This window comes from Delphinapterus leucas, chromosome 4 (genome assembly GCF_059928025.1).
Source record: "Delphinapterus leucas isolate spDelLeu-1000000601 "Yukka" chromosome 4, BTC_Dleu_Yukka2, whole genome shotgun sequence".
NCBI classification, from domain to species: Eukaryota; Metazoa; Chordata; class Mammalia; order Artiodactyla; family Monodontidae; genus Delphinapterus; species Delphinapterus leucas.
In genome coordinates, this window is record NC_143132.1 from 126,986,523 (window position 1) to 127,011,585 (window position 25,063).

Below are 25,063 nucleotides of genomic sequence, written 5' to 3' on the forward strand. Positions count from 1 at the left end.
ATAAGCTCCTTTTAAAGGGCAAAAACTATAAAGTGTACAAATCTGTATCATACTCTCCCCATCCCTAGCCCAGGACTCAGCACGGTGCCCTGTCTACAGTAAGAATCTGATGAATGAATGAATAAAGTATCGACCTAACTACTTGTTTCCAGTGGTATAAGTACAATTAAAAATTTTTTGTCTATCCTGGGCTCTACAGAAATTTATCATCTCCAGTCATCTAGTACTATCCTTCTTACCTCAGAACATATATATATATAAATGTGTGTATGTACATATATATACACACGTACATATATATATATATTTACCTTTCCCCCAGTGAAATTATAAGATCTCATAATATCACCAGTAGTAAAAGGTGATTAAATATTTTTTAGAATAAACATTTAGTTAAGAAAAACAGTATAACTGGTTTCTCCTGATTTTCGTTCCCAAGTTAGTTAAGGCCTCATTAAAGAACAAGTAAACCTGAGACACAAAGATACACTTCTTTCTAAGAAGAAGAAAATATTTCCAGGAAAGGTGAGAAAAGGACCCCACAATAACAGAATTTGTACAAATTAATGGATACTGTACTTGCAAAAAGAGAATCCAAATTCCCAGAGGTCAGCCTGTTACAAATAAAAATGCAAGAAGATACTCTGAACCTGCTGTAATATCTGCCTGGTTCCCTTAATAAGTTAAATCAAATCTTTGATATGTATTCATTTTTTTACATGCATGGGGATAATATTCCAAAATTCTCTTTCCTACTAGTCATTTAATATTATAGATTTAGTCTTCCAAATAGAAATATACACAAAATTTAAAAAAGTGAATTCCTTATTTATGGAAAATAGCAGAGCCCTGATTATGTAATAGTGTGAACAGGGGAGATAAAAACCAGCATATTTTCCACTGCCACTCATTTTAACAGGACAATTTTCTAGCAAATTGTAATAACCACTCATGTATGTGTTTCAACGAAAGGCCATCTGTTTTATGGTTAGTGTGACCAAAGTTCCTGAGGGGAACGACGGTGAGAAAGGAGGTCAGGGTTAATAGTCTAGAGGGCTGAGATGATGTGATCAGCAATGAAAGAGAAACTGGAAATGGATGCTAGTGTTAAGGGAAAAGATAGGTTCTACTTTTCGGCAACATTTGATTTCAAGTTTGGCAAAATACTTCTAAGATCTGGAGAGGTACCAAACTAGAGAAAGAGTAAGAAATTAGGTTCCTAGAGGTAACCTTATTTATGGTAGTACTTAACACTCTAAAAAGGGATCTGCTCCCTGAGGATGTAAACACAGAAAGTTAAGAGCATTAGGCCAAGAACTGAGCCTTGGAAATTCCTAGAGTTGTCGGGCTAAAAGTTTAAGACCCTGTGAAAGGTAAGAATGAATACAAAGCACGAAAAAATTGCAGAATATAGTCTCATAGAATTAATGGAAGAAATGATTACCAAGCACTTCAAAAGTGAGGCTTAGATCATTTGGAAAATGAGAAAAATTACATAATGGGATACAGAGTTCCAAGAGAAAAGAAATGCTGAAGACATAATGAAGAAAGACTATTCAAGTGGTGCAGCTTTATGAACTTTACAAATGAAGCAAGTGACATCCGCTGATGAATGCCCGAAGTCCATAAAATAATTCCCTGGATACCATTTCATGAAAGTACTGCTTTTTTAATTTTAAAACATCTTGAACTTATTTCAGGCCTTGTGTTTCATTCTATAAAGAGCTAGTATTTGCTGAAAGGAAGCATTCTACATATGATTGAGACATCGTATAATTAACGAAAAATTCCAGATATAATGAATGAGTGGTTCAGTTTTCTTTTCCTGTTACATGTAAATTGATACAGCCACTATGGAGAACAGTATGGAGGTTCCTTAAAAAACTAAAAATAGGGGCTTCCCTGGTGACGCAGTGGTTGAGAATCTGCCTGCTAATGCAGGGAACACGGGTTCGAGCCCTGGTCTGGGAGGATCCCACATGCCGCGGAGCAACTAGGCCCGTGAGCCACAACTACTGAGCCTGCGTGTCTGGAGCCTGTGCTCCGCAACAAGAGAGGCCGCGATAGTGAGAGGCCCGCACACCGCGATAATGAGTGGCCCCCACTGGCCGCAACTAGAGAAAGCCCTCTTACAGAAACGAAGACCCAACACAGCCCTAAATAAATAAATTAATTAATTAAAAAAAAAAAAAACTAGAAATACCATATGATCCAGCAATCCCACTACTGGGCATATACCCTGAGAAAACCATAATTCAAAAAGAGTCATACACAGGGAGATCAGCTCAGTGCTTTGTGACCACCTAGAGGGGTGGGATAGGGAGGGTGGGAGGGAGACACAAGAGGGAGGAGATATGGGGATATAGGTATATGTATAGCTGATTAACTTTGTTATAGAGCAGAAACTAACACACCACTGTAAAGCAGTTATACTCCAATAAAGACGTTAAATAAAAAACAAACCTATGTGAAATTAGCTAATGAAATTTCCTGAATTCTACTCCCCTGAGAATTATGGGCATATCAAATAAAATATAAAACGTAGACAGTCCAACCACTAGAAATACTGAAAAATATGAATATATATATATAAATCTCTTGTAATAATACTACCCATTTAATTACTTTTAATATTATGATGCCTTTCTTTTTTGTCATTCTTTCAAGCAAACAGGGCTTTAAAAACAATCTCGAAGCCTATAAATACATACATATTCTAGGGATCTGGAGGATCCCTAGATCCCTTTGTATGAAGTCCTTTTTGAATGCGTGTGTGTGTGTGTGCGTGTGTGCATGTGTGTGTGTTTTAAACAAATTAGATTCATATGTATATATACAATTTTGTATCCTCATTTCCATGTCACTATTACTAAAACACTAAAAATGCTATTTTTTAATAGTACATTTTACTTCATTTTATGGGTGTATCCCAATTTATTACCCCTTTGTTGAACAACTAAGTTGTTTTCTTTTTTTTTTCTTCTATAAACATTGCTATGATGAGCATTTTGGCACACAACTTCTTGTCTGACTTTCTGATTATTTCATCAGGATAGATAATAATTGAAATTATTAAGTCAAAGGACTTTTTGAAGATTATTGATATGTATTACTAAACTGTTCTAGAAAGGTTACACGAATGAACACTCCCTCTAACATTGAATGCAGTGCAATCCAATTGTTTCTATTTTAAATTGCATTTTTTTATTGTAGGTGAAAAGTTTTTCATGTGTATATTATCCATCATCATTTCTTTTTCTGTGATTTTTTCACTCATATTGTTCACTCTCCCATTTTGCTGTTACAATTTTAGTAATAGTAATTGAGCTTTAGTAATTGACTCATATGAACTATTTATATGTTAAGGATATTAACCATTTGTTGCAAATGTTTCCAAGTTTGTTTTTATTTGCTTTTTAATTTTGTTTATGGTGTTTATTTTTGCATACAGAAGTTTTAAATTTATATGTATCTACTGTATCCATTTTTTCCTTTGTAATTTATCACTCTAAGAGTAGATTATCACTCACTTCTATTTTCTTAAAGTTTTATTAAACATTTACCCCTTTACTTTCATTCCATTGGAATTTATTTTGGTGGATGACACATGGTGAAAATTGCTTTTTTCCCTAACAAAATAGTTAACCAGTTGTTCTGATATCATGTTTTGGACGATCCTTTCTTTTCCTACTGAATTTAGTAAGCACCTTGTCATATATTAAGTTTTTATATTCTAGGATAGGTTTCTAGGCTACTCTATTTCATTCTATTCTTATATACCTATTAAACTATTTCAATTACTTCAGCTTTATAAGTTTTTTATATTTTCTAACAGCTCCTCCCTCAATATTCTTGGAAAATGTTCCTGATGATTTAGGCCTATTTCTTCTTCCAACGGAACTTTAGAATCACTTTATAAATCCCATCCCCCAACACACACAAACATACATACACACACACACACACACACACGCCCACATATACATAAGAGGAGACTTCCTCTAATTCTAACTGGAATTATTTTCCATCTGTAAGTTAATTTGCAAGAATTTTATAATATTTAGTCTTTCTATCTGGGAATACGGTTATATTTCCATTTATTCCACTAGAGATAGTTATTAAGTCATACGACTGCAGGTTGATTTCATAGTGGCCATATTGATAAGTTATAACAATTTGAGCCCATTAATTTGTATTTTATATTTAAATTATACACATCATTTATTTTATTTTATTATTATTATTTTTTTGGCTGTGCCACACGGCTTACAGGATCTCAGTACCCCACCAGGGACTGAATCCAGGCCACGGCAGTGAAAACCTAGAATCCTAACCAATGTGCCACCAGGGAACTCCCATATACACATCATTTTAAATGAAAGGATAAAGTTAAATGAAAGATTCCATATATGTGCATTAGCATACAGTATTTGTTTTCCTCCTTCTGACTTACTTCACTCTGTATGACAGACTCTAGGTCCATCCACCTCATTACAAATAGCTCAATTTGTTCCTTTTCATGGCCGAGTAATATACCATTGTATATATGTACCACATCTTCTTTATCCATTCATCTGTCGATGGACACTTAGGTTGCTTCCATGTCCTGGCTATTATAAATAGAGCTGCAATGAACACTGTGGTACATGTGTCTTTTTGAATTATGGTTTTCTCAGGGTATATGCCCAGTAGTGGGATTGCTGGGTCATATGGTAGTTCTACTTTTAGTTTTATAAGGAACCTCCATACTGTTCTCCATAGTGGCTGTATCAATTTACACTCCCACCAACAGTGCAGAAGGGTTCCCTTTTCTCCATATCCTCTCCAGTCAGTACTGATGAACCTAGTGGCAGGGCAGGAATAAAGACGCAGACGGAGAGAAAGGACTCGAGGACACAGTGGGGGAAGGGTAAGCTGCGATGAAGTGAGAGAGTAGCATGGACATATATACACTACCAAATGTAAAATAGATAGCTAGTGGGAAGCAGCCGCATAGCACAGGGAGATCAGCTCAGTGCTTTGTGATGACCTAGAGGGGTGGGACAGGGAGAGTGGGAGAGAGGCTCAAGCAGGAGGGGATATGGGGATATATGTATACATATAGCTGATTCACTTTGTTGTACAGCAGAAACTAACACAACATTGTAAATCAATTATACTCCAATAAAGATATTTTAAAATAAATAATCTACTGCTTAAAAAATAAAAGTTAAATGAAAGTATAAAAATTTTAAAGTCCTACATACTTTTACTTTATAAAGCAAATGAACCTGATATAGAAGGTAGAAAAGAAAAGTTGACTATTAAACCGGCAATTCAACAGAACAAGCAGGTACACCAAGGACACCACAGATCCGCTGTATGAGAAAGGAGAATATTGGAGACAAGCACTTCCTTTACCATTCATCTGCCAGCTATTCTCCCACCAACTGTAATCAAGTCACTCTCCTGCTCAAAAACGTTTCACGGCTTCCCAGTGCTTGCAGTTTAAAACCCAAACTCTTTAATCTGACATTCAAGGCTCTCAACATCTGGCTTCAATTCAAATTTTTGGCATTCACACTCACTTCTTACCTATCAGAAACCTCTGCTATAGCCAAACTATTCTTCTTAACCGTCAGCCCCCTCTCCAGTCTCCTTCTGCCAAAATTCTATCCATTTCTCAGAGTATAACTCAAAACTACCTCCTGCATGAAGCCTCTGATAAGTGCAGCCTGTGGCTTTTTCTTTCTTAAAACTGATAATATTCACTTTTGCATACACTGTGCTGTAATGTAGTTATTTGCACACATATCTAATTTCTTTAGGGTTTCCTAAGGACCAACTCCATGCCTTTTACTATCTTATATCCTGGCATTGCACTGTACAGGTCATAGTTAATCGATAAATATTTGTTGAAAAATATTAACGAATAACCAGTAAAGATCATCAAGCTCTGGTGATTATAAAATAGGAATTCATTTATGATACATCTCCAAGAACATTAAGTATTACAACTTGCTAAAGATAAAAACAGTTATATTAAGTATCTGACTGGGGGGGACTGCCTTCATCTTTCCAAACATTAAAGCTCACTTGTAAAAAGTCTATTAAGCTTAACACATTTTGGGTTGAATCTGTGGGGACAGACCACACTTTACTAAGCTTTATAAAACTCTAACTCCTCTGTTTTCTATCTGAACAATAAGAAAATATCCATGGTCATTATTTCATTCACCTTCTTCATGTTCCCTCCAAGAGCAGGATACGGAGGTTTGTTGACATGGCTCCAATCGACTGGCACGCGGATCATTTCGTAGAGCTGAAAGATGACTAAAGCATCTGCGAGGTCACTAAGACAGGAGGAAAAGAAAATGAAGGAGAAGGAAATGTTGGTACTACCTGATTCTATTAAGCGCACTGGAGATGGGCTTATATCTATAAAAATACAACAGGGTCATTTAATGCTCAAAGAATGGCAGGCAGAACAGATCATTTGACCCAAAAATTCTAATCTAGGAATCTGTCCAAATTTTTTTCATAAATATTTACAAAGATATATGTACAAGGATATTCACTCCCAGAGTATTTATTAATTTGCAAACAATCTAAAGGCCTGGCAGTAGGGGCTGTTGAATAAATTATCCATACCATGGACTCCTGGGTCACCATAAGACGCAATAAGGTAGATCTCTATGTACTAACATGAAAAGCTTTACACAACATATTACGTTTAAAAAAGAGGCAGAACACTGTGTACAGTTTATTATCTATTAAAAATATTTTCAAAATTAGTAGTATTTAAATACCTCTGTGTGATATGGACTGTTAATAGCAATTACCTCTGGTCAGGAAAAAAAGGAATATGGGAGGAGTAAAAAGGGATTATCATATTTTATTTTGTTCTACTTAACATACATACTTCCTGAAGCTTGTGCCGTGAGAATGAGTTCATCTATTACTTATGTAGTATGGTTTTTAAAACTTAAAAAAAAATTATATAAAAATCACAATAGCTACTCAGTAGGAAGCTGTTCATGTTAAATAGCGAGCATTAAGAGGAAGGAATTTATGAGCAAGTAGGAGCTATTGAAGTAAAAATACTACTACTCTGTATTCAGAAAAACACATTCTTCCGAGGTGTGCAGAGTATGTCTATTGAGTCTGTTTTCAATTCTGTATGCTAAGGACATAATGCAACAGTGATTGATTTTTTTTTAATTGCTAGCTCTGTGATTAATTACCTGACTTTTCTCCCTCAACAGCTTGTTCATTGAGTTATGTTTTGCTAAGGTTCATATTAAAGTTACTTTGCATCTCTGAGCACACACCATATGGCCGTGAAGGGGGCTGGGCCCTGGGCTGAGTGAAGGAGGGAGAAAGTCCTCCTTTGATGAAGGTAATCAAGAGCTAAGTTATCTATCAGCACATGGAGAACTCTGTATGAAAAATAAATCACTGAAGTAGTTGTATAGGTTCTGAAATCTCACCTATTTCATGATTTTTTTCTTTTTTACTCTAAAGGAATTCATTCTTATTTCTATGTTTATTACTCATGTCTTGCAAATAGGGAAACTGATGCCCAGAGAGTTAAAATGATTTCCAGAGAATTTAAGATGTGTTCCAGAACCAACTTGTCATAGAAAAATTCTAGGACTAGTAGTTCTTAAAATATATTTAATAACCTGTTGAGAGGAGAGAATTTTCAGTTAAAATCAATCTAAATTTTTATTTTGCTTTGGTCTGGGTTTGGTGTAAGTAGGTGAGGAGCTAAAATCACTTAGAGGTGGGTTTAGAAATATGAGCCAGACACAAATTCATGGACACACAGCTCTGGTGCCAACTAGACCTCTGGTTATTGTTTTTCTATATCCCGATGGTTCTTTTTAAGGTTATGTTATTTTTGAGAATTTTCTGAATTCCCTTTCCCCCTCCAAAAATTACATACACCCAGAAGCCCTGTGCTAAGCAGTTCAGGATCTAAATAACTAAAAATAATCTTTAGCTTAAAAAATGTGGTCAATTCTTCTCCACTGTCAACCACAGAGAACTCTAGTGTTCCTGACATTTATGAAGTTACCATGAAGTTTCAACAAAGCCTAATGCCCTAGTTTTAAATTTATTTCTTAATTTAAAAAGAAAATACATGCTCATTGTAAAAAAAAAAATTTAAAAACCCATATTTAAGTTACTAAGTTTGAAAATAAAAGTCTCCTTACTACCCTACCCTCCTCTCTAGGTTGCATACAGTTTGGTATTCATCCCTCCAGATTTTTTAAAAATTCATATACACATATGTATATACTCAATTTTTAAATAATAATATCACGGTAGTCCTATTATTAGTTTCTCTCAATTATATATTATAGACATTCTTTCAAATGAGTCCATAAAGATCTAACCCCTCTTTACCTTCAGCATTTGAGTCCTTTACTGCCCTGCTACTATAACAGCAGTTCCAGTCTAAATATGTATATCTCGTCATCTAGCTAGGATTTACACACTCCTATTAAAGACTTTATTAAATTAAGTCTGTCACGTCAACGCTATTTATCAGAATCAGGCAATACCGGTTTTAAAGACTATTTTGAATATACACCAAGAAATAACTGCACCATAAATCTCAGTTACCCAGTGAACGTGGTCTTTTGTGGCATTAATCTTCAGTTCATATTTTAAATAATAATGAGTTTCCTTGGTGTGTAAATTATTAATAGGTTTAGTTAATTAGACCTTTTTCCTAAAAAATATACAATTAGCTGAAGTTGAGTTCTTTTGCATTTTTAAGGCATGCTGGTAGATCTTATTATAAAGAGAGAAGGAAGGTTTCCTCTCATCTACACCTAGAAAGACACATTGTTAGCACTACCAGAGAGCACAGGAAATGATTCAATAAAAATATTGTCTTAGTCCAACCAATGTTAATAACGTGTCATCATTTTTAAACAAGAAAGAACAAAATAAACAAGTACTCAGGGAAACCAAGTTATTTCTACAAATTAGAAAAAATATACTGAACAAATTACGGGACAGTTGAAGTTTTGGGCAAAAATAAATAGAAAGAATGTGAATTATAATGAAAAATACTGATAAAATGGTAAGAGCAATTTATAAAATATTACTGTTCTTCTAATCTGTTAAAGTTGAAATAATTTATTATTTTCCTGATTAGTAATTATTAAAAAGCAAGATGAACTGATTATCTTTACTAAATTGGTTATTTATATCATCACAAATTATAACTAATATTATCATAATCTTATCTTTTCAAATAATACTTTTCTTTTAAAATCTAGCGTATTGCCAATCCCCAGCATTCTGAAACTCTAAATGTTGGCTAAAATTCTTGAGATTTTTAGAAAATGTTCTCATGTAAACATACCTACAATTTGAAACTAGAAAAGTTGGACCCTGGCCATAAAGCTGAATCACATAAAATATTTACCTGTACAAATGATTAATGTATGGGTTGACTCCCAAGGAATTCATCCAGTTCCGAAATGTCCTCTCTTCCTTGCTTTCTCCTAGAGTAGACACAAGTTCACACTGATGATTCAGGACAAAAGAAATCAAGAACTATATTTATTTTAAACCATTCTGGCAGGTACAAACTGGCCATACATACTTTGCCATGGTTCCTACGATACTACAATCTTTTTAGGGGGAAAAAAATCTCTTACTGCCAAAGTCCTTGTTTTCCCTGTCTAGAAAGCCTCCATTTGCTTTCTAAATGTCTCCATCTAGAGCCCCTTACTTGATGTCTGTGAATTACTGAGCCATGGGTTTCTCTGTTCAGAAAAGTAACAGATAAACTTATGTGGTCCTATCTGTAGTTAATGATTACATGCAAAAGGGATTGGCTAAAAATTAATAAAGCAGCCTTTCAGGGTAGCATTAGCACATTAAACAAAAATAGAAAAGCTGTACCTTCCCCAATGCAGTATCTCCAAATTTGTACAGATTATGTACAGATTATACAGGAAAAGTGTCTGAGCACACAAACCTGCATTTTAATCAAACAGCAATGAAGGGGAGAGGTAATATAAAAACAAGCAATGAGGGGCTATAACTATTTTACAGGCTTCCTGAGTTATTTTAGATTGTCCCTACTGAAAATACATAAGGGACACAGCCCCCATTCAGAGTGCGAAGACAAAGACACATTTCATCAGGGTAAGTCACTAGACCTCAAAGATCACCTCAAGAAGAAACTCCTGCAGGCACTATTATTGAACCTGTGATTACCTACGCTCCCTGAGCAGTCCCTTCACAGCAGTGCTTACCCCATCCATAAGGGAAATGTGGGTTCTGGTGTGCCACAAAGTGGGCAGAGAGAGATGGGGGCTCTTTTTGCCACGTCTGCTTTCTGGTCATCCCCTGGATTGCAGATTGTCCTAAGTGACCATCTATAAATATTACTGTTTGTTTTTCAGCCAAGTTAGGAGACAATGGAATGGCCTTCCCTACACCTCATCACCAGACTCTTGAAAATTTGAAACATTTACACTTCTCACCCCTTCTAAGCCATGGGCAAGTCCAGGTCACCATCTGGACTTTGCCTCATGTGGGATCCCCAGGACAATTTGGAACATTTAACCACCTGAGCTCCAGGGGCCCAGTCCCTATGCAGTCATCCCTGCAGTCATCTTCAGACTGAGTGTCACACACAGTGTATACCTGCACCCCAGAACAGAAATCTAAACCTTGTAAAATCTAAAAGATTCTGTTTTTTTGTGCCAACTGGTCAGGAAATAATCTGCCCCCTGTATTTTCATGTGGTTTTCAATACCATTACCTAAAGGCTTTCCCAGAATCTGCCTTAATTCTTGCTCTATTCAATTACATAGCCATATAATTTCTTGCTTACATTTTGTTCCCTCTGGTCTGTAAAAGGTAACTGATCAGTCTGTTGTATCTGCCACTGCCATTTTATAATATATAACTGATATGAGAACCTTTTAAAAAAGAACCAAGTTAAACTAAATACTCCTAGAACCCACGCTTGCCTTGCTTTAGGAGTTATTAAATAGGTTCAAATTAACTATCTGAACTTTCCTGGAAGTGACATAAATATAACCATACTATGATCAACAGCTTGATGCATGTGACTTGGGTTCACCTTTTAGGTGTTTCTCTATTACATTCTATTATTTTGCTATGTATATAAATTTTTTTCTGGTAATTAGAGAATTTTTACATTATTTCCATCTAGGAAAATCCAAATTATGTTTTAAGATTACAAACATCGATAGTGTATAACAATAATTTAATTTTTACTTAAAGTAATATGCAATTTCTGCTGAACCTGATGATAAAAGACATTAAAGTTGTATTTTGACTGAGTTCTGAAACTATTACAAACTTCAGTGTTTCCTATTTCTTCCTATTGTTCTAAACTAATTATATCATTATTTTAATTTTTGACACCTGGAAAGTAAAACAGATTTTACAAGTGAGCATTTGTTTATCTAATACCATTTCAAATTGTCTTGGTAAATAAATGCTAAAAGCCAGAAGCACTATGCATTTGCGCAAGAGCCATGGTAAAGCATTACAAAAACATATGTATTCTGGACTGGAAATGTTGTCTGGATTTCAGACAACTGAAGCCATCTTAGAAGTAAAATCTTAATTGCTGACATAAAAGAGAGAAAGAACTATAAAACACTCTTTTCACGTTCAGGGCCAAACTGACACTGCAACTGATAAAAGTTTCAGAGAAAATAACAAATATATTAAAAGTAGGCTACTAAGAGGAAAGAAAAGGAACATATATTGAACACTCACTATATGTGCTAAGTGATGTATTAAGTGTTTTCCTCTTCCCGACCTGAACATTATTGAGCACATACTGTATGCTAAACTCATTCATTCATGAAAGGTCATTTTAACTTGCTCTGAAATTCTTCAAAGTAAGTATTATTAGTCCTGTTTTATATATGAGAAAACCAAGGCTCACAAAGATCACTCAGTTATTAAATGGTGGTGCCGTGATTTGGACAAAGTCTAATTCCATGGTCTCTGTATTTTCTGGTGCCGTGATTTGGACAAAGTCTAATTCCATGGTCTCTGTATTTTCTATCACCACAAATGAATTCTGAGATTGTCTCTCTGTATGTAGCCCACATATTTGGCTCAATTTAATATAAAGATTTAATATTTAACTGGGCTTTTAATTTTCTTTAATTCCATACAGATAAAATTCTTTGCCAATGAGGACATACTAATATATGAATATGGGATATGATACGGTCAAGCTTCAAATTTCATAAGGCTCTACAAAAACAAATGTACAGAGGAAAAAATTCCAATGACAGTCAAAGTCAAATTCATTTTTGGCAGATGTATCAGGACATACATATGTTCTAAATAAAGATGACTGATAAATATTTCCCAAAGTATCTTTTTACATAAATAAAGTAAATACTAATGGAAATATTTAGCAATCCTATTCACACTGAAAAATTCCAAATGCATGCTGAACACTAGCAAAAGAATTCAAACGTGACAAATAGGAGAGCGAGCAAGTTGGAAAAGGTATCTAGCAAGAGTTCAGTGACTATAAAAAGCAGATCATTTTTAATATGCCACTCTAAACAATGCCTTCTACTGTAAGACACAGAGGAATTTTGAAATTTCCCAGACCGAAAAAAACACAGCAGTCTCCCTTTTTAATTTTTTAGAAGTTCTAATCCCTCACCCTAAATTTCTCTGCTGAAAAATCAACATTTTTTAACCTATCTTATCTCTCAGTTACATATCTATGTAGAGAACACAATCTTTATTTTAGTGAACTTCTGAAAGAGTGAATTAATCATATTCCTCAAAGAACATATTTGTTAAATCTGAAACTTCTTTCATTAATCAAAAAGCTGTAATCATAAAGTGACCAGGACCTTGGAACTCTGGTTGCGGCAGTCAAAGAGAAAAAGATGATGAAGCTGACTTCTCACTCTGCCTTACTGGGGAAGAAGGGAAGAAGGTGGGTGATGTGAGAGAATGAACGCTGCAGTATCAAGTTCTCCCCACCAGGAAGAATCCCCACCTGAGGACCAGCTTCTCCAAACCAGGGCGACCATGAAGACTATTTTAGGAGTGGCCCTAACCTCTGACAACTGCCACCACTGCTGCCACTGTTTTTACTCTTAGTTCTGGTACTAATGTGGGTTTTAGTATGCATGTGAGTAGTGTGAGGATGGCAGAAGAAAAGGAGAGAGGCTGAAACAGATAAGGAGAAAGAACTAGACACCGAGAATGTTTTTGTCATTATGATGATTCATATATTGTAAGCTTCAATGACATTTAGTAAATGTAATGTAGCTAAGTAATACAAAATGATCTATGTTATAGAATCTAAACAGATCCTGCCAAAGATTACTTGAGATAAAAAGCCGCATAGCACAGGGAGATCAGCTCGGTGCTTCGTGACCACCTAGAGGGGTGGGGTGGGATAGGGAGGGTGGGAGAGAGGGAGACGCAAGAGGGAAGAGATATGGGAACATATGTATATGTATAACTGATTCACTTTGTTATACAGCAGAAACTAACACACCATTGTAAAGCAATTATACTCCAATAAAGATATTAAAAAAAAAGAATAAACTTTTAACTTAAAAAAAAAAGATAAGTTTGTTTATTCACAGCAGAGGGATAAAGGCTTTACATCAAATCATGAAATCAGTTGTCAAAATTGATTTCTAATGTGTTAACAACTACACTATTCCATCATTATAGAAGGCAAATTAGGTGGACAGTTTACATAATCAAGTCTTGCTCTGCTATCCTAATCAGGTTTCATTTGTGTTTCTTGCTTGTCATCATTCATTCTTTAGGCATATTAAGACAGAGAAAAAACCACAACGTGAACAATGCAAAAAATAAATATCAACCCAGACAGAAAGAATAAATGGTACTAATAAAAAGAACATTCAGAATGAATATATTTATAGAGTAGAGAAAAGTACTAAATACAGTACCTACATTAGGAGGGGTCAAATCTGCATTTCATGAAGCAAAACAGGAAAGTATTATAAATTATGAGACAGATAACAATAGCCCACACACAAGACAAGTAATGAATATTGTAAATTTTTTCATGTACACTAAACACATTAAAAAGAGAACAATACTGGAGTCAAACTGTAGCTTTCAAAGGAGAAAAAAGCTACAAATAATTATTTTTTCCAATAGCTATAATTCATTGTCCATATTGGTGGTGTAATTATGTTATGTGGTCATTTAAGAGAACGTTTTAAATGTATGATGGTTTTCACTAAACTCTTATGGAGAAATGACAGACATGTAAGATCTACGTCAGCATTCTCTTTTAACCAAAATGAAAAACGACTTTAAGTTGAACTTTTTAATGAATGCACATGCCTACACACAGTAAACTTCATCTCCCACCACAATCCCCTACCTCTGACAGTGAAGTAGGACAATACCACAAAAAGATACACACAGTGAATCAATTAAAGACAGAGAGAGCATACCTTCCAATAAATTCATATCGATGTCATTATTATCAGGCTTGTGTAGGCTTGGGTATGTGTTAAACAGATTAGCTACAAAAGCTAAATTAAGTTTAGGATTGCCTGAAACCACATCTGCAGGAGTAACAAACTGTCTGCAGCCCAGTTTATCTGCTTCCTGAAGCATGAATTCAGCACGCTTCAAGTCATTTTCCTCCTAAACAATGAAATAAAACAAAAATGTTCAAGATTAAACTTTTTACTGGCATAATTCATATACATATTTATAAGCAACTACTTTTCTGGAAATATATCAAATAATGGCTCAAAATAGGGTCAGAATGTGCAGGAATTCCAAATTAACTTCCCCATTTCTTTTAAATCGGTAAGAACAAGTCTCTGAGTTTTCTTGCTGGGATCAGTGGAATATTTCACCCTCATTGCTGAAGTACTCAACAAAACTCTCAAACATTGTATCAGTAAGCTTCTACTGGCTGAATTATAGGTAACTTGCTCAAGGCCATATACCAGAATGCTTTCTGGCTAAGAGGCTTAGCTATCTCACCCTTTCTACTCTGGTATTTCCAGTAGACTCTTTTCTCAATGAAAAACAAGCTGGGATACATATAAAAAATATTAAAGTCAGTAGGAACAGCACTTTTCACAATTGCAAAACCCTGGAAACAAACCAAATGCTTACCAACAGGAGAGCAGATGAAAACTGTGAAACTGTGTTATATTCACACAATGACATATAACAATATGAGTGACTCATTAATATGTTCAAAATAAGTATGAAATTTAAGTATATGATAAACTTTATATGAAGTTAAAAAGTAAAATAAATTTTGTAGAAAACAAACTTATGGTTACCAGGGGATAAGTAGGGGAGGGATAAATTGGGAGATTGGGATTGACATATACACACTACTATATATAAAATAGATAAGTAATAAGGACCTACTGTGTAGCACAGGGAACTCTACTCAATACTCTCTAATGGCCTATATGGGAAAAGAATCTAAAAAAAGAGTGGATATAGGTATATGTACAACTGATTCACTTTGCGGTACACCTGAAACTAATACAACATTGTAAATCAACTATACCCCAATAAAAAATTTTTTTTAAAGTAAAATTAATTTTTTAAGAAATACATTTGGTTGAAAGAAAACTATAGCAAAAGAAAGGCAAAAAACGATGAACATAAGATTCAAGATGGTGATTATCACATTAAGGGGACGCAGAGAGATGGCATAGGGAAGAACTACACAGCTAAATGTAAACTGATGTCAAAGTCTTAGCTTTCTTGTTGGATTGAGGGTTTGTATGAGCTTGTTACAATTTCAATACAAACAACCAACTATCAGACAAAAATAAATAAAAAGAGGGACATGCCTGGACCCACGATGAGAGTATATCATGACCAAGGATTATGACTTATCTAATTCTGTGCACCAGAGTTGTAAATAAAATGTAATTGAAATCAGAGAAAGCAATAGGTTCAATGCTATTAAACAGCAATAAAAAGCTCCTCAGGTAGACGTGAACAGATCACAATATGTGGACCTTACTCAGATCTTAATTCAGATAAATTATAAAAAGAAAACCTGACATTTATGAGGCAACAGGAAATGTCAACACTGACTAGTTATTTTGATATTACAGATTATTGTTAATTTTTTAGTTATGTAAGGTATTATGGTTATATTTTTAAAGGGTCTTTATCTTTTAGAAGTACATATTGGTGAAATGATACCATGTATAGGATTTGCTTCAAAATAATATGGAAGAGGAAGCAAATAGGTAGGTGATAAATGAAGAAACAAGACTGACCATGAGTTGATAGTTGTTGAACTTGGGGGATGAACACATGGTAGTTCAGTATATTAAGTTTGCCCACTTTTGAATAGGTTTGAAACTTTCTGTAAGTTTTTTTAACTTCCTAATTTTTGTACTCAAGCTAATTTATAAATTTTGCAATACTGATTTTTAGATTTTATAATAATATAAAATATAATTAATTAGTGATGACTCAAGTTGCCTTTAAAACTAAATATTCTGGATATTACACTTTAAGTACTTAATAGATTTTCATACAAACTATAATCTGACCATACTTTAAGGTTTCGATAGAACCATCCCTGGTACTTAGAACTTATGCTAAAAGAATGGGCTTCCTATAAAATGTGTTTAGATGGGTCAGGATTTGTATCAGTTCTTCCTACACCAAAAATACTAGGAATTGCCATTTTTTATTTTGTGTATTGTCAAATATAAGTTGGAAGAACTTATAATCAATTGCTTAGAAATCTAATAACAGCTTGTTGCTCCCTTTCCTTGTGCACAGCAGCAAAAGCACCCTGGTGTGTTCCAGTGATGTTGCACCAGGGAAATGTGAGTGTAGGGTTGATTCCACACATACTCAAGGTCAGAATTCTGCAATTCCCCTTCCTCACTCATGACAGCCAGATGGCTTAGCATGGAAATTTAGAGCCTAGGGCATGAAAAATAACTTCTGAAAAGCAAAGAGCCAAGGTTTAATGAAGGGCTGAGGACGCCACCAGGGAATGCTGCCTGAAGCGAACTGTACTCTAAATATGACTGTACTCGCTAGTCAAATTCATAGAGACGCAAAGTAGCATAGTGGTTACCAGGAGCTTGGGAGAGGGGAATGGGGAGTTATTGTTTAATGGATACAGACTTCACTACGTGATGAGGAAAAATTTTTGGAGAGGGATACTGGTGAAGGTTGCATGTACTGCAAATGTAACGCCACTGAGCTGTACACGTAAAATTGTCATTTTTATGCTATGCATATTTTATCAAAATTTTTTAAAAATTTAATTAAAAACTATACTCACATTAAATCCTGAAAGGTCAATGGCAATGGCAGGTCCATCATCCCGGTCACCTTTAGGTGCAATCTGATTAAGCAGATGAAAATAGGCTCTTGAATCCTTTAAGGAAGGAAACAAAATAGAATTTTTCAAATGAATAAAATCATCATTGGATTTAGGGGGAAAAGTACTCAAATTGAAGCAATTGTCCTCATCTCAAAGAATGGAATAATAACTTAGTAACCTTTACTTATTGCTTACAGGATCCTGAATGCACTATGCTGTTTCACCCTTGAGAGCTTCTAGCAACACTGTTTCCTAAACCTGGAAGGCCCTTCCTCACCTCTTTCATTTGTTTACACTCCTAAGGATCAGCATCAGTTAAGATTAGGGCCAAGTTTCCTTGACAAGTGTCTTCCAGTGGGGAGGGAAGTGTTTCAAGCTACTTTGGTTCAGAGACACACCTGAAGACCCCCTTTTGTCTACTGATTCCCTATGCCCTCTGATACTTTGGGTTCCTCTTAGCTGGTTATTGAGAAAGTGGAAGTAACTATTAAACTGGTCAAGCCCACAAGGGCCTCTAGTCTAGCAACAGACATAATTCTCAGTCCAAATTAACAGACTGTCATTCTCATTATAATCTAATCTATCCGTGGCATACAAAAAGGGAAACGATACTTTAATCTGCTAATGCTAGCATCTCTTTCCCCTCACAACAAGTTGTATTTCTTTTTAAAAGCCAATAAAACAGTTTTTTTGGGTTTTTTTAGTAAAAGATTTTGTGATTATAAGTGGGGGATCCACCTCACACAGAGAAATGCAAAAATTTCATTTTCTACACTGTGCTTGTGAATTAAACTTCAATTCAAATTTAAGTCTGTGGTTGAAGTTCTTTTTTGTCTTTGTTTAAAAAAATCACAGCCATAACACACACACACATACAAATTAAGTCTGAACTCCTTTTGTTCTTGACATGCATCTACATCCTTTTTGTATGTCGCAAATTTGAACATTAAAATATGAACCTTAATGTCCTGGCTGAAGTTGCTGATGGTACGCCATCCTGCATTGGTCAGATGGTAGTTCACCCAACGCAGCAGTAATTCCTCTGGAGAAAGCTTCATCAACTCTTCTAGATCCTCACCTTCATTTAGCAATGCAATCAGGGCTAAGAGGAAAACAATGAAATATAAATTTTTCCCACAGTAAGTATATATCAATGAAAAGTAAATATTTTTGATGACCTTACCTTCATTCCTGGAAATCTCAATATCAGCAAAAAGACCAACTTTGATGATCTGCCAGAGGAGCCCCAAGACCAAGTGAGGTTTTCCTTCTTTGAGATCCTGTGCACCAATGTTGACCACTGTACAACCAATGGCTGAGGCAGAATTCAGGGCTAGGTTTAAATTTTCCTGAATCACCACAAAGAAAAATACACGTGAGAAAGTACTTTCTAAACTCTTATCAACAAGTTGTGAAGGTAAATAAGACACAATGGATGGTGAAACTTCCCAGTTTTTTAACATAAGTAGTACTTATATCACCTCTATATGCCAATGACTTTCAAAGCCGTATCTCCAGGCCACACTTCCTCCCAGCACCCACTCTAAGCTCTACACCTGTATACATATTTGGTTATGTCTACCTGGATGTTTCACAAGTATCTCAAACTCAACATGTCCATAATTGAAGCAATTTTCTGGCCATGCTTCCCTAGTCTTCCTCTAATCCTCTGTCAAAACTGGCTTTTCCTTTATTTCCTGTCTTGGTTGACAGGACCAACCTTCATTCTTGCTTCTTTCTTCCTAAGTCAGAAACCTGAGCAGAATCCTTGTTCTTCTTGCCTCTAACATCCTGTGACCAATTTCTGTCAATTCCACCTTCTAAATACCGCTGGAAACTGTCAGTACCTTTCTTCAAGTTTCTTAATTCCTTCCTAACACCCATGCTCAGACTTGCTCTCTAAAACCCACCTTCCATAGTACCCTGCTGTTGGTAACCTTATTAAAATACGGACCTGACGGCATTCCCTAGCTTTAAAACCCTACAAATGTTCCCCTATCATTCCCACTATCTCCTCTCACTCACTCTGTTCCAGCTCTATAGGGCCTTTGAACTTGCTATTCCCTCTGCCTGGAACACACTTTCCTCAAATATCCACAATTCCTTTACACTGCTCAAATGCACCTAATGGCTTTCTCCAATTGTCCTACACAAAATAACAAGCATCACCACAGCCTTTGCTGGCACTCATTATTCTCTATTTTACTCTGTATCATTCTCCGACATGTTATATACTTATATATTTATTTTTATATCACCCCCAATTAGAGTATGAGCTCTAATTATGATGAGAGAAAGAACTCCTACGACTCAACTACAATAAAACAACCTGATTAAAATATGGGCAGACGACATGAACAGACATTTCTCCAAAGAAGATATCAGATGAACAGTAAGCACGTGAAAAGCAGATCAACATGACTAATCATTAGGGAAACGTCAACCAAACCACAATGAGGTACCACTTCACACCCATCAGGATGTCTATTATTAAAAACAAAACAAAATAAAATAACAAGTGTTGGAGAGGATGTAGATAAATTGGAGCCCTGTGCATTGCTAGTGGGAATATAAAATGCTGCAGTTTCTGTGGAAAACAGTATGGCTATTCTTCAAAACATTAAACACAGAAGTACCATATGGTTTAGCAAATCCACTTCTGGATATTTACTCAAAGAAAAAAGCAAGCTAGGACTCAAAGAGATATTTGTATACCCATGTGTGTAGCAGCATTATTCACAAAAGCCAAAAGGTGGAAACAACCCAAGTGTCCAGCCACAGATAAACAGATAAGTAAAATACGGTATAGGCATACAATAGAATGTTATTCAGCTTTAGAAAGGAAGGGAATTCTGCACAGGCTGCAACAGGGATGAATCCTGAAGACATTATGCTAAGTGAAATAAGCTGGTCATAAAAAAGAACTATTGTATGATTCCATTTATATGAGGTACCCAGAGTAGCCAAATTCATAGAGACAGAAAGTGGAATGGTGATAGCCAGGGGATGGGGGAGTGGACAATGGGGAGCTTTTTTTCTTTTAATTAATTAATTAATTTATTTATTTTTGGCTGCATTGGGTATTTGTTACTGCACGTGGGATTTCTTTAGTTGAGGCGAGCGGGGGCTACTCTTCTTTGCGGTGCATGGGTTTCTCATCGCGGTGGCCTCTCTTGTTGCGGAGCACGGACTCTAGGCACACAGGCTTCAGTAGTTGTGGCACATGGGCTCAGTAGTTGTGGCTCATGGGCTTCAGTAGTTGTGGCTCACAGGCTCCAGAGCGCAGGCTCAGTAGTTGTGGCACACGGGCTTAGTTGCTCCGCAGCATGTGGGATCTTCCCGGACCAGGGCTTGAACCCGTGTCCCCTGCGTTGGCAGGCGGATTCTTAACCACTGCTCCACCAGGGAAGCCCCAGGGAGCTATTATTTAATGGGTATAGAGTTTCAGTTTGGGAGGATGAGAAGAGTTTTGGAGAAGAATGGTATTGATGAATCCATAGCAATGTGAATGTATTTAATGCCACAGAACTGTACACTTAAAAATGGTTAAAGTGGTCAATTTTATGTTATGTGTATTTTACAACAATGGAAAAAAAAGGAAAAATGGCCCAGAGCCATCTTGAAGGTGCTCTCTATGGCCAAATCTGGGACAAGTTAAGCACCAAAATAATCAAGCACAGCAATGAATTAAGCCACTGGAAAAAGTAGGGATTCCTGAGTCCTATCAATGACAGAGAGAGAGAAGAGAGGTCTCTGGGTTACAGAAGAATGCCAAATAATAAAAGACTAGGGCTTCCCTGGTGGCGCAGTGGTTGACAGTCCGCCTGCCGATGCAGGGGACACGGGTTCGTGCCCCGGTCCGGAAGGATCCCACATGCCGCGGAGCGGCTGGGCCCGTGGGCCATGGCCGCTGAGCCTGCACGTCTGGAGCGTGTGCTCCGCAACGGGAGAGGCCACGGCAGTGAGAGGCCTGCGTACCGCAAAACAAAAATAAAAAAATAAAAGACTAGTAAATGTGGAGGAAGTGCTGGAGTTGAAAAAGAAACATAATTTTGCAACCATCATGGTAAAGACCCTGTTAGGAAAGAATCATCAATCTAGGGAATCTAAAATCTAGGGGAAAATTCTGTTATGGAGCAGGATATCTGCATAGCCTTCAAGTGTTTCCTCATGGACTGCTTATTAGTTGCAAGGGAGAAAAAGAAAAGGAAACAGTAATTATACAGTGGAGAAACTGGGTAACATCTTAACCTGATGATAAAAACTAACATCAACTATAAGAGACATACAGATATCTTGTGCCTCTCAATATACAAATTTATAAACTTGATAACTATACTGTGGTAATATAAGAGAAAATCCTTGTTCTGAGTAAATATATGCTAAGGAATTCACTGGTAAAGAGTGATAAGGTATGTAACTTATCCTCAAGTGGTCCAGGAAAAAAGGTTGTGTACACACGCACACACGAGGGAGAGAGCACAAATATTAAAGTGCAATAAACCACTAACAGGTGAACCCAGGTAAAGGATGTATGAGTGTTTTTGTATAGTTTTTAGTTTTGCAACTTTCTCTACATTTGAAATTATTTTCAAATAAACCTAAAAAAAGGGTAACTTAAAGTTTTTTTATCCAAACATGCCATTAATTTTAATCTAAAAGCTTAACTGAGGGCAATATTTATTTAATGATATTAATTAATTTTTGCTTTAGCTGTCATCTATCAATGCTATACCAGTGATCAGAAACACAAATGTACAACAAAAGAGCCACCAAACAACAAAAAAACAGTTTGGGACAACACAAGGCAGCAAATTGGAAAAGACACTGAATTAGAAAAATTTACAGTTACCTTGGCTTTTAACTTTTTTTTTTTATTCCCTCCTCCTCAAATTTCTTCCCTAAATAACAAATGCATACTATGTACCGATGACATTTTTCCGATCAACTTTTCACCTTTTGGAAAGGCACGGTGGCCTGTTTGCTACTAGGCCTTATTTTTTTGGCCATTTAATGGTGATAAATAATCAATACAGTCAGACTTTTAAGTCACCAAAGATAAGAGGAGGTAACTTTAAGAGCTAGGGGATTTGTTGTTAATTGTGTTTGATTTGCTTTGGGGAAAATGTAGAGATTGTCTTTTCCTCTTTTATTTCTACAGTCCACGTTTGGGTGGGGCCCCTGCTCCCACAGTTTGTTTAAATTTTTATGTTTACTAGCCAGAAGTTACACAAAGGTTTACAAAGCACAGTGATTATTTCAATGGCTTCCTCTTACAGTATGCTGAAGCAATTTATCTTGCTGGGCTCCAAGTAAGTGGCTGTATCTCTTGGTGTTTAGTCAAGGGTAACTGAAGTAAGCATTTGGAATTAAATTATTTTTGTAGTAGTATTAAGCAATATTCATTTAAATGCAGTTCTCCCAAAAGAAGGCAGAACCAGAGAATCCTTCAATATATTTACAACCTAAATAAACATGATAATTGTGAAAATATTTTCAGTAAATTTCAAGTATTTTCTAGATATTCAGAAGATTTTTCCTACCTTCAGATATGTTTAATTACCTTAAATCAAATCAATATAACTTTCAAGAGACAGCCTCTGTCAATTTACGCTAGACCAGTAATACGTTTCTCTCTTCATTTCCAAGAGCATAAAGAATGTTTGCTCTGGTTGTGATTCCCCAGAATGCATTAGCTGGGGAAAGAACTGGACTGAAAATTTTTCCAGTAATAGTGTTAATCTTGCAATGACCCATTACATTGACAGCATGGTACTGTGGCCAGAAGAAATATGTAATTTCACCAAATTGACTGTAATAACTAGTGAGAACCAAAACTTTCCACTGCTTTTCTCAGCCTGGACAGTGACAAGGAAACCACACCTTAATGTGACTTTGCACTTATTCCTCTGTCTTCACTGGCATGACTTTATTCTTCCAGGAGAAGAAGGCAAAACATTTGATTGTTCATTGCAGCCACTACTTCCAAGACCTATCAGCTCCTCAGTGGAAAGCATCAATGGACAGTTAATACTCTAAAAGATTCTTTGACACCCTCGCCTTGAAATCCTCCCCTTGCAATTTCCACCAGTTCTGACTGTTGCAGCAGTTGCATCATCATCCTTACCCAGTCATTAGTCTCCTCTCTTCCCCTCTCCCACAGTGAAAGACCCACCTTAAACCACAATTCCAAATCATCAGTTCTAACCTCAGGTTGAAGACACTGCCACAGATTTGCAGGTGGTGTTTTCTTTTACTGCTGTAAGCAGTAAAACTCAGCTTTGTCTTAACAGGTTATGTTGGTGATATATGGAGAACCAGCCTTCGATGTTAATTTTATTCAAAAATGTTGGCTTTACAAGTATAGTAAATGACTTCTGAGTAATTGGCTAAAAATGGATTGAAAATAAGGAGCTAAAATGTGCTTCCTCAAATAAATGGTAGTTTCTAATTGGTAAATACATTATTGCCCTACTGGAGATGAGGGAATGGGATGACCACTATTGTCTAGAGCCGATTCTAAAGAACACGAAGTAACAGGAGAACCCCATACAGAGGTTGCTCTCCAAGTCCTAACATGGACAACTGCCCTGAGTGCTCAACCTTCCTTCCTGAAGACCTGTTTTGGGGGGGATAGGCGAGAACAATAGGGAACCTTCAACAACGGAGACATAAGAGAGGTGTTGTTCCTCCTTGTGTTTCAGTGTCCTCATCTGTAAAATAGGATATCTTACCTTACAGAGATACTAACAAAACAATCAAGCAAACATGGCAGTTTATCTTGGATAAGCCATCCATTCTCTCCCATCTTTTCTGTGCATCAGTGAATTGTCTGTGTGTAAGATAGAGCCCACTTTACCAGGCAGAAAAATTTACACTGCTGTGTTAGATGGTTTCTCATGTCCCTTCTATTTTGATTAACTATCCAACTCTTTACTAACAGTCTCAAATAGGGATTGCAAGTTTTCTTTCTTTTAATTCATACCACTTTGCAAATTTTCATTTCCAATAAAGCTTCAATTCCAGATGAGTCCACTTTTGTTAATGATTTTTTTTAGAGGGCTGTGCTAAACACTTACCGGGTAAGGACAAAGGCATTCTTTGTTACTCAGATTTCATCCTTATTTCACATACCATCGTTTTCACTGCATTTGTAATGTCCAAATGAGATTTATGTTTTCCCTACTTAAAGTGTAATTGAAATTAAGGTCATATATGTGTGTGTACACTTGTAAACATATGTAAGTGTAAAGTATATACATACACACCTTGTATATATGTGAGTATATCAATTGCAATGGATTTTTTACATTTATAAGGAACAGATTCAATCTCTTATACCTACTCTTGTGTTAGTTTCCTGACTTTTAGGTCCCTAAATCATTGCCATCTGTTTGACTCTTACTCATATAATTATTTTTCTTTCAATAATGACAAACAATCAAAAGAATGCAGCTCAGCAACACATTGGGTAGAAGGAGAGATGACCAAGCATCCAAGATCATAAATGAGTCCTACTCTTAGCTACTTGATCTCTTTCCCTTGCTTTCATAGTTATTGTGTCATTTTCATTCTTTTATATTTCTCTTCTTTCATACATCATGATACTTTACCAACCTATCATCATGAGGCGAAAAACTATATTATCACAATCTTTTACAAATGAATTAGGCTTCTTCGAGATAAAGTTTCATGGGAAACGGGTAG

General features: G+C 36.0%; 1 protein-coding gene across 1 annotated transcript in view; it reads right to left on the bottom strand.

Annotated features, from left to right (window-relative positions):
- The window catches only part of PLS1 (plastin 1), a 52,776-nt gene that overhangs the window by 11,016 nt on the left and 16,697 nt on the right, over positions 1-25,063 (bottom strand). Inside the window, exons 6-11 of the mRNA XM_030761532.2 lie at positions 18,540-18,705; positions 18,316-18,458; positions 17,315-17,410; positions 14,472-14,667; positions 9,425-9,503; positions 6,218-6,332 (exon numbers count right to left, since the gene is read on the bottom strand). Of these exons, the coding sequence (XP_030617392.1) occupies positions 6,218-6,332; positions 9,425-9,503; positions 14,472-14,667; positions 17,315-17,410; positions 18,316-18,458; positions 18,540-18,705 (795 nt within the window). The remainder of the gene's footprint in view (positions 1-6,217; positions 6,333-9,424; positions 9,504-14,471; positions 14,668-17,314; positions 17,411-18,315; positions 18,459-18,539; positions 18,706-25,063) is intronic.